Genomic DNA, 14065 nt, shown 5'->3' with positions numbered 1-14065 from the left:
CAAATTTTCTATAAATGCATACAGATCCGCAGTCTATTCATGACTCAATATATTATATTTCAATTAATAATCAGTTGTATTCTGATATAAGTGAATTTGAAATTGTACGTTCACAAAATCATTTTTAAATTACATATGTCGCCCTAGAGGCGCCACCTGAGCGCAAAAGGTTAATATACTATGATTTCGCGATTGCGAATACATCTGGTAAATGGAAGATCACTAACCCGAATAATAGAGATTTCATCGCAATTTTTCGATAAATTTTCAAGCAGATTCTAATCGAGTTGCAACGTACGATATCAGAATCATCTGTCGATCGGACTATTCAATTTCGACTTTCGTAGTAATGCAAACGTAAAATACCAGTTCTGTGTTTCCCGCACCCCTTAGCTATTATAATTTAGCGATTCGTTAGTCGAGCAGTCGCAGTTCGTTTCGTAAACTCACAGTAATATAAAGATAACTACAGTGGGTGTAGAATCTATTCGTACACCGATCAATTTCCCAAAAAACTTTTCTGTGTAATTGTTATTTCTTAACTTCTTTTTTTTTATAATCAATGATATTATACATATTCTCGGAAATCTTTACAATATATAGTTCAAATAACAATTACTAGTTTATATAATTTGCGAAATTAACAAGAAATGACGAAAAATCGGTAGAAATATAGAAGCAATTAGTATTTGTACGATTCTTATGACGAACCATTTACAGTAGAGTTTGTAACGGTAAACACGTTAGTTTATTGCTCCGTACAAATTAGAAAACATCAAATTTCCAGTAAAGTATTCAATAACCATTCCACTGTAGTTAGGTTGTCGAGAAAGTTCGTGCCAATTTCTAAAAAACATTCAAAAACACGTTTAATTTTAATATATATTTATTGAATTACATAGGTGCCATTTTGTTTCACAACCTTTCCATCCTTTGAGGGATGTATGCATGTTGTTTTCAACCACTTCGTATATTCAGACCTGCACTACCTATCGAGAATCGGCATGGACTTTCCGGACAACCCAATACTTTTAAAAATGGCTTTAATAGAGGAATTGAACAAGATCCCACTTCGAATAACTAATAATTTAAATAATTTAATGCTTAGAAGAGTTGCAATAATTATAAAATCAAAAGGAAATTTATGAAGGAAGTATTATATACTTGTAAATGAATGTAAATTTCTTTTTTCTTTAATCAAGTTTTAAAAATTAAACATTTGTGCGAATACTTATTGCTTCAACATTTCTATCGATTAATTTTTTTTTTTTTTTTGTTAATTTCGCAACTTACATAAATAGCTATGTTTTTTATAATCTATCTATTCTAGATATTGGGTTGTCTGGAAAGTCCATGCCGATTCTCGATAGGTAGTGCAGGTCTGAATATATCGAAATGGCTGAAAACAAATAACATATATATATGTACATCCCTTAAAAGGTAGAAAGTTTGTGGAACAACATGGTACCTATGTAATTCAATAAATATATGTTACAATTCAAATGTGCCTTTGAAGTTTTCTTAAAAATTGACACGAACTTTCTGGACAACCTAATATTTCTAAGAATATGTAGAATGTCATTGTTTATAAAAAATAAGTTAATAAATTACAATTTTACATAGTTTTTTTGGAAATTGATCGATGTACGAATATCGTCTACACCCACTATATGTTCATGTCACGCCAATTTACCTTGATACTTGTAGTTCTGAGAATGAGCGAAAGATATACATAGTTTGAAGGAGAAATACTTTAGCCCAGGAAAGGTTCGAAGATTCGCTTAAATTTCGCTACCTATAACCCCTAGGTGAGGACTGTGCCAACGAGGGGTAGAGTTAGCAGGCTGCCCGCCTGTACGGTACATGCCTATACCGATAGACGTTGAAGCGACGCCGACGCCGACGCCAACGAGCTCGTTGCTCGAATCGTCGAATCCTCCTTCCTCGTTATCATCGGTGTCAAAGGACCTCACCGTCGTTCTCGCCGTTGCGGTCACCGCGCTCGTGTCGTGCGTTGCAGTTGCAGCTGTCACCGCGGCTCCGGCTCCCGGTCCGTTGCCATCCGATATTCGATCTGTACTTATACTTACGTTCTCGGTGCTCTCTGTGTCGGCGACTTCCACGCTACCGCCGGCGCCGCTCTCGCCGACCATGTTCACAAAGAACTCCGATCTGGAGAACCTGCCGATTTCCGTCGAGCCGAATGCCTGATGAAATCCAGGCAACGGTTGCTTACTGACGCTCTTCTTCTTCGACTCGGCCCTCTCTGCGGATCGTTGGAGCTCGCGCTCCTTTTCGCGCGATACGCTCGATTCCTGTTGCCAAAATAGATCAATTTTTCGTCTCGCAACGAACGGTATTTTCGGATAGCATAAATTGCTTATCGATTTCATTTGAAGACCAAGGGGGAGGAATTTATTATGTCCAATTTTTACCGAAATTGAAACATGCATGATGCCCTCAGGGGCTGTAGCGGTGTTTGTAGCTACAGTATGGGCTTAGCAACCCCGAGGTACCCTAGCTAGATGGGGACCAGTGGCCCCAACAGACGTGTACAAAATACAAGATCAACGTACATGTACACAGTTGCGATAACGCAAACTGAGCCAAAATTAAAGAGTTATGTAAAGCATTTATATGTCACGAAGAGTAGAAATAATTGTATTGTGATGTATGGATTCAGTGCAATAACTGAAGTAACAGTTACGCATTTAAAAGAACCAAGCAACCAAGGAACTTGCATGCCATTTAGCGGAAAAAGAGGCAAGGAATCGATTTATGCAATCGAAAAATCGATGTAATCAACCGTTTTGACAGAAAAGAGAGGGAAAAAATGGCTGTAAGGGCGAAAAAGTAATTATGTCCGCTTTGGATAGATATTCGTTATTCTTTGTTTTTTAATAAAATGGTTACCAGCTTAACTTTTTTTCACCTGATTCTTAAACTGGATATATTAAATTTCAAAATACATACTTTTGCCGAATTTTTAAACAACTATTTATGCCCCTAGGAGTTATGTAAACTACAATCACAATTTTCCAGATTCTTTAATTTTTGGACTTAATGAGTTTTTCCCCCTTGGTCTTCATTTCTAACCGATTCCGTACAAATTATACGAAAACTCCGCTCAAATATGGAAACACCCCCTCGATAAAAGTAAACCCATCAATTGGATCCTTAAACACTACAATTTCATGCTAGAATAGAAATGAAAGAACACACTTACGCACAACGCGAATTTATGGAATTGTGGATACAAACCGGAATTTTTGTACACAATTTTATTGGTGATAGATACAAATGCAAATGAAATGCCTTATTTTTGTACTTTTCTTCGACAGAAAACCTGACAGACCTGATTTCATTTGACTACCATATGAATAGTACACTGAAGAAGCCATTAAGATGGGAAAGATTTATTATAAAAAAAAAACATATCGAATCGAGTAACTTGCTCCTTTTCGAAGTCGGTTAAAAACGACACAACGCGCTGCAGTGGTTCAACTGTACTTGTACAATTGATTATTGGTACAGCCAACTACTTTTCTTCCTAATAATTTCCTAAGGAAAGTAGAAAGCTTCCTATCTGACGAAGAAAATGTATGAATGTGTTGAAGAAGAAACAAAAAATATACATGTCGAATAGAGTAACTTCCTCCTTTTCGAAGTCGGTTAAAAAGTACGTTGAAAAATAAGGCACTCAATTTGTATTTTTATCTATCACCGATAAAATGTCGTACAAACATTCCGGTTTATATTTGAATGATCCTCGTACATAAATATTCAAATATAAAATATCGTCGAAGTTATCGAAATGCCTATCTTCGTAATGATTGTCATTGGCATATGTAGCGACATCGTTTAAACCAGGCCATTCCAACTCAGGCCCTTGGGATCAGGGCGAACCGAAGCGTTCCTGTGTCAGCTCAGGGCGTTCCCCATCACAAGTTCTCATTCGCTCAATTATGTTTTCTTTCTTTCTCAGCATTAGTCGATAAAGAGTTCTCATTCGCTCGGTGATGGTTTCTTTCTTGGTCAACCTTTTACGACAAAACAATTGCACATTTCACGAGAAATGTCAGCGTGGCCCTTACAATGCCATGACTGAGCTTGGCTACGGTGACCTTTCAGTTGGAGTGGACTGATATAAACGGCCATTACTCTTACGATCTCCGAGTGTCCGCGAACCCTAATTTTATAAGTATTTTCCTACACGATTTGCCATTACATAAAACGTTACCGTTGTCGGCGCTAAGTTATCCATAGAGATTTCATTGTTGACGGAATTTGGCTCCCACCTAGGCCCTTCATCTTCTCGACGAGTCCTTAACGAGAGCGCGGAATCCACAACCGAGTCGACCGATGATTCGAGCAGTCTTGGTATCTGAAGTTAATTAAGGCATTTTTTAGTATGTTGGCATTTACGTTAAGTTACGTTATTCGGTATTCGTAATTTACGGTATTTTACGGTATTCGTTTCGTCCGATCCGTATACAAAGCGAGACAAAAGTTGCTATACGTTTTAAGAAATAATAAATAGTTTCGAAAAACAACTACAAGGTAAATAACATTATACGTATATAAACATAAATCCCGTGAAAAAAGAACCAATGCGAATTTTCGTTGAACGTATTTTCGATAAATATTCGTATGTAAATTTCTTTTTTCTCATATGAAAATTCAGTTGTTACCAATTTTATCTATCGAGTCACAAATAGAATCACATTATCTTTGAAACCTGTTTCATTTAATTTCCTCTCTAGTAAAACTCTTATGTCAACATTCGTTATCGATAAAACGTTTAGAAATAAAAAGTTTCAAGTTTAAAAAGTCATATTCGCTATAATGTTATAACTTTCTTTTTTACGAAATTGATAGTTCTTCCAGTATACGTATATTTTTGTATTTCGCTTTTGTTTCTCTTGATACTTTTCCAAGTAGACGATGAGTTTTGAGACTTGCACCGCGAGTATTATAAATAGAAAGGAAAGAATACCTGATGATCGGGAGACGAGTACGAGGCCTGCACGTTTTCAAGTTTATTCGAAGCGTACGGCAACCGTGTCGTTTCTTCCGGAAATCCGCAATGTCTACCGGGCAGACGATCCCGTAGGAGAACGGTATGCCGTGGTCCGCGAACTCCGATACTTCGCGGCGTAGCCGGGACATCTGTAAAATCGAAAAATATTCTTTTATTTTGTTACACCGATAATCGATAATCGAATAATATTCCTTTCTTCTATTACACCGATAATCGATAGTCGAATAATATTCTTTTCTTCTATTACACCGATTATTCTCGCTGTACTATACGATACACGAATAGCGGGAATCCTCGAGAGTAGCATAACCGTTAGGTTACGAGACACTTACGCGATAATACCCCGTGACAAAATTGGCCCCACGGTCCATGTCCATGTCCATGTCCGTGACCATGTCCATGTCCGTGACCATGTCCATGCGAACTCGGACTCTGAACGTTTGGATGAAGAATACCACCTATTTGCGTTGGGTGTGATGTCCTCGAATGCTGATGAGAACTTGCCCCGTTCTGGAATTGAAAACGAACAACGATGAGGGGTCGCAGTTTGAGTAAATTCCTAAAACTAACGTTTCAGAGAAAGTAAGCGTTAAGTACAAAACGAAATAAAAAGACACCTCTGGTTATCGATGGAGAGGATATAGACTATTCGGAACTTGTATGAGATTCCCCGATGACTATTATAGTCTGATTTGGATCGGTTCGGTTCGTTTCGAATCGGATATACGAATAACGATAACAAAAAGCGCGAATGACTCGCGCTTCCTGTTATTACATCGAGGTATCTTTTTAACACATTGACTGCAGCGCGTATTTTACGTGATTTGCCCATGACGCCAACATGAATTTTTTATTATGCGATGTATATTATGTTAAAATATTATCTACAGCAAATACAGTGAATTATATACTGCTGTTTAATGCATTTTTCGTGGTGGCGGTCACCAGTGACTCCGGAGGCGCTGTAGACCTTTTTTTGCGATTATCTGTTGTTTCAAACTGGTGGAAAGTGTGTTACGAACAAAATTCAAAACAGCTAGGAAGAATGAGAACAAATAATTGCACTAAAAAAGTTGCGACATATTGTGCCGACTGTTTAGGTTCACCTTTTCTTTGCCTACCGTGTTTCAATATAACTCATCATAGGGTGAACAAAAATAATATGTATTAGGTGGACTGGAAAGTAATGTCGTTACTGCGAATGTAAATTCTTATTTATCATTCATCAGCTCCTTGATTTTTATCGATCTGGTATTAAACATTTGCACACTAGATGGTAAAAAGCTGTCGACAAGAGCGAGAGTGATTACATAATTGATTAAAAATAGAAACTTATTAAGAATTTATTTGATTTTGATGTAAAGAAAATCACATTACTTTTCGGTCCCCCTAATATATTTTCCTTGTTATATTATTTAACTTGTAAAATTATTTGTTCGTGTTCTGTATGTCATTAATTTCTTCAAACCATTATAATAACAATGGTATTATCAGTATCGATATTTACTCTAATTATGTATTTTTTAATATTGGTCGCGTCGCCAGTTACCGGTGGCCCTCACAGCGCTGTAGCCAAGTTGAGTGCCGGACACCGGTGACACCCACGGCAGTCAACGTGTTAAATACACCAGTATGCGTTTCTCGACTCTATTATAATAGTTGTTTCTCTGTTAAACAAACTGTTTGCGACGCCTAGCGTCCAATATCTCCTTTGGTATCGTTTTACCAAAGAAGCTCACAATCAGAATACTCACTTGGTAAGGATGCCATTTTTGGCCGTCCGTGAATTCACCATACTCCGTCATGTTTTCCTGTCGGCGTAACTCTCGTTCCCGATTTATCTCGGTGAAATTAACGGGCGGATATCCGCCGGTGGAAAATGCACCACCGCACTCGGCGGCGGCGGCGGCAGCAGCGGCGGCCGCCGCCGCAGTCGCTACATTGCTTGCGATCTGATTCCTGCTCAAGTCCTTGCACTTATCTAGACCGCGATGATGCATCGAGCCCATCACTTGCAGTCTCTCGATCGGATCGGCAACGGTGCCGTACCAATCGGACATTCGCGGCGAGTGAATCGGTTTCGGTCGTTGCGTTGACTGGAACCACGGCTCCGCGGCACGTTCGGAATCCACGACCGCGTTCATCGGTACCCCAGCGGCGGACACGCAACCAAAACGGTGTTGGTGATCCAAAAAACCGGCAGAAGCTACGCCGACGCCGACGCCGACGCCGACAGGGCCAGCGATCACACCTGCTCGAGCGATCGCGCTCTGAAGAATCGACCGTCTCGACAGCTCGCGACTCTGTTCACGCATGGCCTTCCGCAGTCTCGCCTCCTTTGGATTGTACACGTAATCTGTCAACAATAACCGCATATAGTCATTTTACTTTTAAACATATTTGAACACTTGCATTCTATCTATTTAAGCGGGTATCCTGAATTAGGAGATCTAAAAAAAGCTGTTTTTCGTGAATTTTTTTAGGATGGAAAAAAATAATTAATTCTATCGAACTTTTTATCCTATTCTCATACATATTTGAGTAGTCTATACAAATTTTGTCAAGAGGAAATATTCAAATTGAGTCCACTGCGACGTACATTTGTAGAGCACCTCACAATTAAAGGCTCCTATCGGCGGGAAAGATGCAGGTCGTAATTTTAATTTGACACAGAAAAACCAAAAGAAATTTTCATTATCATACATTTTTCTTCTATGTGAACTAAGAAAATTCATATAAAAAAAATTGTATACAACTTTTTCATCAAGTTAAAGTGATTTTTTTTCACCCAAAGAACTCGTTCTTTTTTTCAAATTTGCTGTAATTTCACATTTCGCCATTTTTGCGGGTTTTTCTTAGTTCACATAGAAGAAAAATGTATGAAAATGAAAATTTCTTTTAGTTTTTTTTTTGCGACAAACTAAAATTACCACTTGCAGGATACCCCCTTGAAGCATTTTTTCTGCCGAAATAAAATGGCTAAGGAAGAAATAATAATAATAAAAATACAAAATCGAAGCCATTCTTTAGAATAGCGGCGTATGTCCATTTCTCTGTATGATGCGTCTTGAAACGTTTGGGAACGGGAACCCGTCGCACAGTGGTCTGGGAGCGGCAAAAAGCCCGGGTTTTAAACTGTTCAGAAAACTATTAGGTTCTCCCAAAAGTTTCTTCCATTTCCTTAAATAGCAACACATACACAATATTTTATGTCTAATGTTACAGTATTGAATTGCGTACCATTCCAATTTACTCCATTAATGTTACAACATTAACATCTAAGAAATTAGGTTGTCTATTTATATAAACCCTGCCACACAAAATAACCGAGTGCAAGTCACGGACAAAACTTTTGGGACAACCTAATACGTATACTACTTGATGGATAGTTAACCAACACATTCCAAACATTTAGACGCTGAAAAATTTGGGCTTCCAGGTCTTAAAATTATTTTATACGTAAAAGAACCCATTTCCAAGGCGTACAGATATTACATTTTTGAAACTATGAAATATATTTCATGTATTCCGTTGATTTGGGCAGAATTCTGAATGTATTTAAGTTGTCAGAAAGGCGTAATCAAGTTCGGGAATAAACAAATTATTTTACATTTTTTTTTTAATTTCGACGTAATAGGATAAACAATTAACAATATAGTTAAGCCAACGTGCGCCAAGACGCCATTTGCATCAAAATGTTCCTTGGACTCTCTAGTAAATATTGCTGAAAGAATCAGCTGCGTTTACTTGCGTCTTCGGAATATACAGAGTGGTTCGTTTAAATAAGGCCACCTAAATATCTCCTCTAATTGTGGAGGTACAAAAAATATTTGGTGTACTATTTAAATGGTTTGAAGATACCATTATATTGCAAATAATATTTTTTTCCGAAGATCATTTTTTTCTGAGTTATCAAGATCATAAATCATAGGTACAGGGAATGTGCTAAATGAATTTAGATTGACCCACAAGAGGTTTAAGACTATAAAAAGTAAGTTATTTTGATTTTTTTCTCAAAATAATAGTTTCCTATAGTTTTTGCCATTTTCATGCCTTTTCGACCACTGTGCGTCGCTCTGCTGTGCGTAGTCTCTAGTTTCTATCAATTTTTCACTCGTCGAGATACAAGATTAAAATTAAATTTCCCCGAAACATAAACTTTACTATAAACTATATTACAGGAATCGAAAAGGAAAACAATTCGATAAATATTACGAGAACGTAACGTTACGTTTCGCAAAGTGAGATGGAAGGACGATCTCTAGACGACGGAAATACAACTTTACGAAAGAAAATTTGTATATAAACGATATTTTAATTTTTCGTTTTATCAATGCTTCGCAGACGCACTCTAATTGATCACCTTAATAAGCTATAGTTTAGCTTATTAAAAGATAGCAAATTTTTCACGCGTTGTTCAGAATTCGACAAAATTTATTATACAACAATAACATATTCGCATAATCGTTTCTTACGAAATTTGTTTATTTCTACGTTTAGTCGATAGAAACATTTATAAATTGGAACGGAAATCGATCATTTCTCCCGGGTACGGGAGAATGTAAAAGCACGTTATCACTTGCTTCTGTGTGATACATAAAAGTTTGTTACTCGCCCGAGTAAAAAGCAACTAACATTTAATTTATGAGTAAAATTACATAGAGGGGTACGATCGATGTACAAAGAAAATATCATGTTGATCCCCGCGAATGTGAACGTTGAGAAATGCTGTTTTAAAGTAAAGAAATATTACTTTACATACATCGTTTCGAATGATTTTAAAATGTAAACGATAAGTAAAAGGAATCGACGATTTTGATGATTATGGTAGAAAAGAACGCGATACGTATAATGTACATCACGATATATCCGTGAAAGATCTACCTGTGGGGTAGGCAGGTGTAAGCGGTCCGTTATATCGGGCACCAGTCTCGATCGCAGCGGGGATCGGTGGCGGTTCGTAGCCGTTGTAGACAGCGTTCGCGTTATCGTAGCAAAAGTAGTGTTGCTGCTGATAAAAGTGACGCCCTCCCGCGTAAGCCTCGACGTAGTTGCAGCAGTCCATCTCTACGACAAAAGACGGTCCTTATCACGCCGCGAAGAAACGACTTCTTTTTCTACCGCTTATCAGAGAAACACCGGTGCGCAAATATCACCGCTGCAGACATACAGACACACACGGAGAAAATTCCTTCGACTCGAGTACTTTCTCGGGTTCTAGTGTATTTTTTGCGAATGGAAGAATTGCGAAATTGGCCCCTTCTTCGTTTCTTTTTTTTTATTTTTCTAAATCTTCATTTGCTTCTTTTTCTTCTCCGTCGTCTTCCCCCGTTGTTGTATTTTACTTTACTTTATTTTACTATATTTTATTTGACTTTACTTAAAACGTCTTATCGTCCGCGCGATCGAATCGAATCGAATCGAATTAACGTGGAAAAAGCACATAAAAGTTGGATGTATCGGGAGGCGTTCGATCGGCCTCGTGCATTCCGTAGGGAAGACCCAACGTTTGCAGTCCTGTCGCGCGTTGGCGTCATCGTTGCTACCAACGACGTCGTCCTTGTTCTCTCGATCGTCATCGTTGCGTTTTCAAGCTAACAACCGCCACCGGGTACTCGGAAGCGTTCGCTGCTCACCGGGAGCACTCCTACTAACTGTAGCTACGCCGATCGTGATCGCGTCTCCAGGGCCATCCGAGCCGCCGATTCCGCACTGCGTGCAATTCGACGTATCCAACCAGCAGCGTCATGGTAACTGCACCGAGGGACAAGATCGATGCTCGAAGCTTTTCCTTTTCCTCCAACGGGTTTCTCTCGCCGTGTTTTTTCCGCTTCTAATCAATTCAAACACTCCGATTGCGAATTTTCAATTATTTCGGTAAATCGAATCGAGGAAATTAAGTTCGACTCGCGAACGATTAAAATGTCTTCGATCGTATTCTTAATTTCAGTCTTTCCAACCACTGGATCCGAAATCAACCGAATTCATTTATCGGAAATCGATTCGAACCGATCGACACCACCCTCTCGAGTACCGATCGGGACAACTCGAATTACATTCGTCTCGCTATTCGCGCGTAACGCGTAATGTTCCTTTGGGATAGTGTTGATAACATATATATGTATATATCTGTAAATGCACACACTTACACGTTATCATCCGTATGGCAAGTCTGGTAGGAAGACTCGCGTCAATTTATTCTTTAGGATTTTTGTTTGTCCATCGAGCGATTCGAATGTTTCGAAGAAGTTGCAAGTCGTTTACTTCGATGTCACACCTGTCCTGCCGATAACCATACCTACGATACAGGTGGACCGTATTGACGCGTACATTAAGATCAACGTCACTTGGACCATCACGAATCACTGGTAACGTCACATGTTTTCAACGTTCTCTGCTAAACAACTAAAACTTTAAATACACTAATGGTTATCGTGGGCGATACACGGTAAGCCGTTCACTTCGAAGGTTTTAAATCCCAACGTGCGGTACCGAGCAAACTCATCGTCCTCGATTCGTAATGGAGTTTTTTTTACGCGGTATTTGTATTTTTGCTTCCCCCCCCCCCCCCCCACCCCACCACGGGAGATATTCGTAGCTCGCCCTCTCTATTTTTCCAATGGTTCCGCAAGAGGATCTGCCGTTCGAAACATCCCCGTTGCACCGACTCTTTGATCGGGTGCAACGATTAGCCTCAAACTCGATTATTTACTCGATCCTTCTCGCGGTGTCTTATTTGCCGAGTTGAGTTGCCTTTTCTCCGCGGTGTTTACACAGCCGTTTAACCTCGACAAACTAGGTGTTCGGATTAAATTAGTTGTCTCCGATTCACGATGCGAGAACCGTACCCCGAATCGCGTACTTAAAGATTAACGTAGTCTATGGTTTGTCAGTCGTTTGCTGGGATCGATCCAACAAACCCAAACTAGATGTTCGGACCAAATTCATCGACCGCCCAATTTATAGTAAATCCCCGCACGGATGACGTATCCTCGCTTTACGATTGCGATTGTGATTGCGATTGTGATTGCGGTTGCCCACTCGTTCGTTAGGATCGATTCAAACGATGCACACCGGAAGTAGGTATCGCAATTGAATTTTGTAATACCCGATTCGCGATCAATTCTCTCACGGATCGTGTACCCTCTGTCAAGAGTCGAGTAACCGTTTCGAGTAGTTAGCTAGGATCAATCGAAAGAATGGAATCCGAATCGAATTAGATGTTCGAATGGGAGGTCTCGACGACCTCGAAACGGTACGAATCCCTCCGCTGTACAATCGTATATCCTCGAGGGTCACTCGGTAGGTGGGTAGGATCGATTCGATCAACGTGAACCCAAACTAGGTGTCAGGATCGAATTCATCGTCCCCGATTCGCCGCGCGATGTATCCCTTTATGGGTTAGGTTGCGTATTCTCACTCGAACCGAAGGATCGTTGTTTGCAACACAGTTCCGCTACACGTACAACGTTAGACAGTTGTTCCAGTCGGTTTACCGTCTCGTGTATGCATTCGGCGACCTATTTACGCGAACGTCTCTCGGTATCTAGCTTCCAGTGGAAGAGACGCGCGTGCCGCAAGCGGGAACCGCAGGCCGCGCACGGGAGACCCGCGTTCCTTCCTCGCGGTGCACTCCGGTCGCACTGATTTCGCGGGCTCGAGCGCGGGCGCGGGCGCGGGCGCGGGTGCGGGCGGCAGCACCGTGCACGTCGACGAATTTACGTGCGTTTCGTCATCGACGAATCCAACGTCGGAGCTTCGAGGGTGGAGGGTGGTCGAGCCAGAGGGAGGTTTTCCCCACCCTTTCGGGGCGGAGGGGTGGCGGACGCGACGGAAGAGGAGGAGGAGGAGGAGGAGGTCGGAGTCACGAGGAGACTAGAAACGTTGCTGGCTCCGTCTCGCCCTCTGCATGGAATAAAGAAACCCTTCCGCCGTCTATCGACGTTCGTCGTCGTTTCCTCCTTGATCCTTTTGAATCTTTCTCGGGAATTGAACGAAGGTTTCCCGTCGGCGCGACGCTCGAACCGTTGGACTCGTTTCGGAAGCTGATCGATGTACCGTGTTATTCTTGCTCTCGTTCCCTCCACCGCTGGCCATCATCGATTAGCTCAAGTTTGAACGAACCGGCAGTTTGGACGATCCGCTTAACCGTTCGCTCACGGAATTGGATCAAATTCAACTTTTCTCCGTATTTTTTTATACTCGAATAAATAACGTTACTTCGACGTCTGCTGTCGCATACAACAAAGAGCATGTCGTATACGTAACGTTATCGCTCAACGTTTCACCCCATCGGATCTTTAGATGACGCGATGTTTCGCGAAAATAAAAAAATAAATGGGTTACAAAGTTTGGTATTTATATATAGATACGCGTATGCGTGTACATACGTATACGTTGAACCGTTTCGCTTTGAGGTCTATTTACACATATCCGTAACGTGTCAGTTCCGTATCCGTACCGTGTCAATAACGTCAAGGAGCGGTGTCGGACGTGTGTGAACATGCCCATTCAAAATAACAGAAGAATATTTAAAATCACTGACACTGATGGAACATTACGGAATTGAACGGATACGGAACTGACACGTTACGGATATGTGTAAATAGACCTTAATTCGTCAAGAGTATTGTATCGCTGGGTAATCGTGAAATATGGGTGACCGTTCTATTGTACGCGGTGATCCTATAAACCGAGTTAAGCCTTAACTCTTTTCTAAACAATGATGGAGAGTATCTTTCGATAGAGTAATTTTTCATGTATCGTAGTACAACAGTGCAAGTAACATGCACGTGTACTCGCATTTCTTTTTTAAATAGATATTTCGATTTGATTTTGTTTTTATACATATATATCGATTCCTTGGATCGATCCACGTATAACGGTGCGTTCAAACGTATACAGGGTGTCCCAAAAGTCGGGGAGAAGCCGGAAATGGGGGGTAGCTGAGACGATTCTAAACAACAATTTCCTTTGCAAAAATGTCGGATGGGGCTTCGTTAAGGAGATATTAACCGAAAACCT

General features: G+C 40.3%; 1 protein-coding gene across 2 annotated transcripts; it reads right to left on the bottom strand.

Annotated features, from left to right (window-relative positions):
• Nucleotides 1-730: 730 nt before the first annotated feature.
• LOC128890054 (uncharacterized) lies at nt 731-12689 on the bottom strand. Of its 2 annotated transcripts, none has more exons than XM_054148233.1 (7): nt 12538-12689; nt 9926-10108; nt 6796-7397; nt 5374-5551; nt 4997-5169; nt 4241-4384; nt 731-2315 (listed from the first exon to the last, which is right to left on the bottom strand). In XM_054148233.1, the coding sequence occupies exons 1-7, from the start codon at nt 12551-12553 to the stop codon at nt 1782-1784; spliced, it is 1830 nt and encodes a 609-aa protein (XP_054004208.1). In that variant the 5' UTR covers nt 12554-12689; the 3' UTR covers nt 731-1781. The 2 variants fall into 2 exon arrangements, with proteins under 2 accessions (XP_054004208.1, XP_054004209.1); XM_054148234.1 differs by lacking the exon at nt 12538-12689 and adding an exon at nt 10222-10874.
• Nucleotides 12690-14065: the final 1376 nt, after the last annotated feature.

Source organism: Hylaeus anthracinus, unplaced genomic scaffold (assembly GCF_026225885.1).
Source record: "Hylaeus anthracinus isolate JK02 unplaced genomic scaffold, UHH_iyHylAnth1.0_haploid 12000, whole genome shotgun sequence".
Classification (NCBI taxonomy): Eukaryota; Metazoa; Arthropoda; class Insecta; order Hymenoptera; family Colletidae; genus Hylaeus; species Hylaeus anthracinus.
The sequence above is the reverse complement of the archived record's forward strand: the minus strand, read 5'-3'. Positions and strand labels throughout refer to the sequence as shown.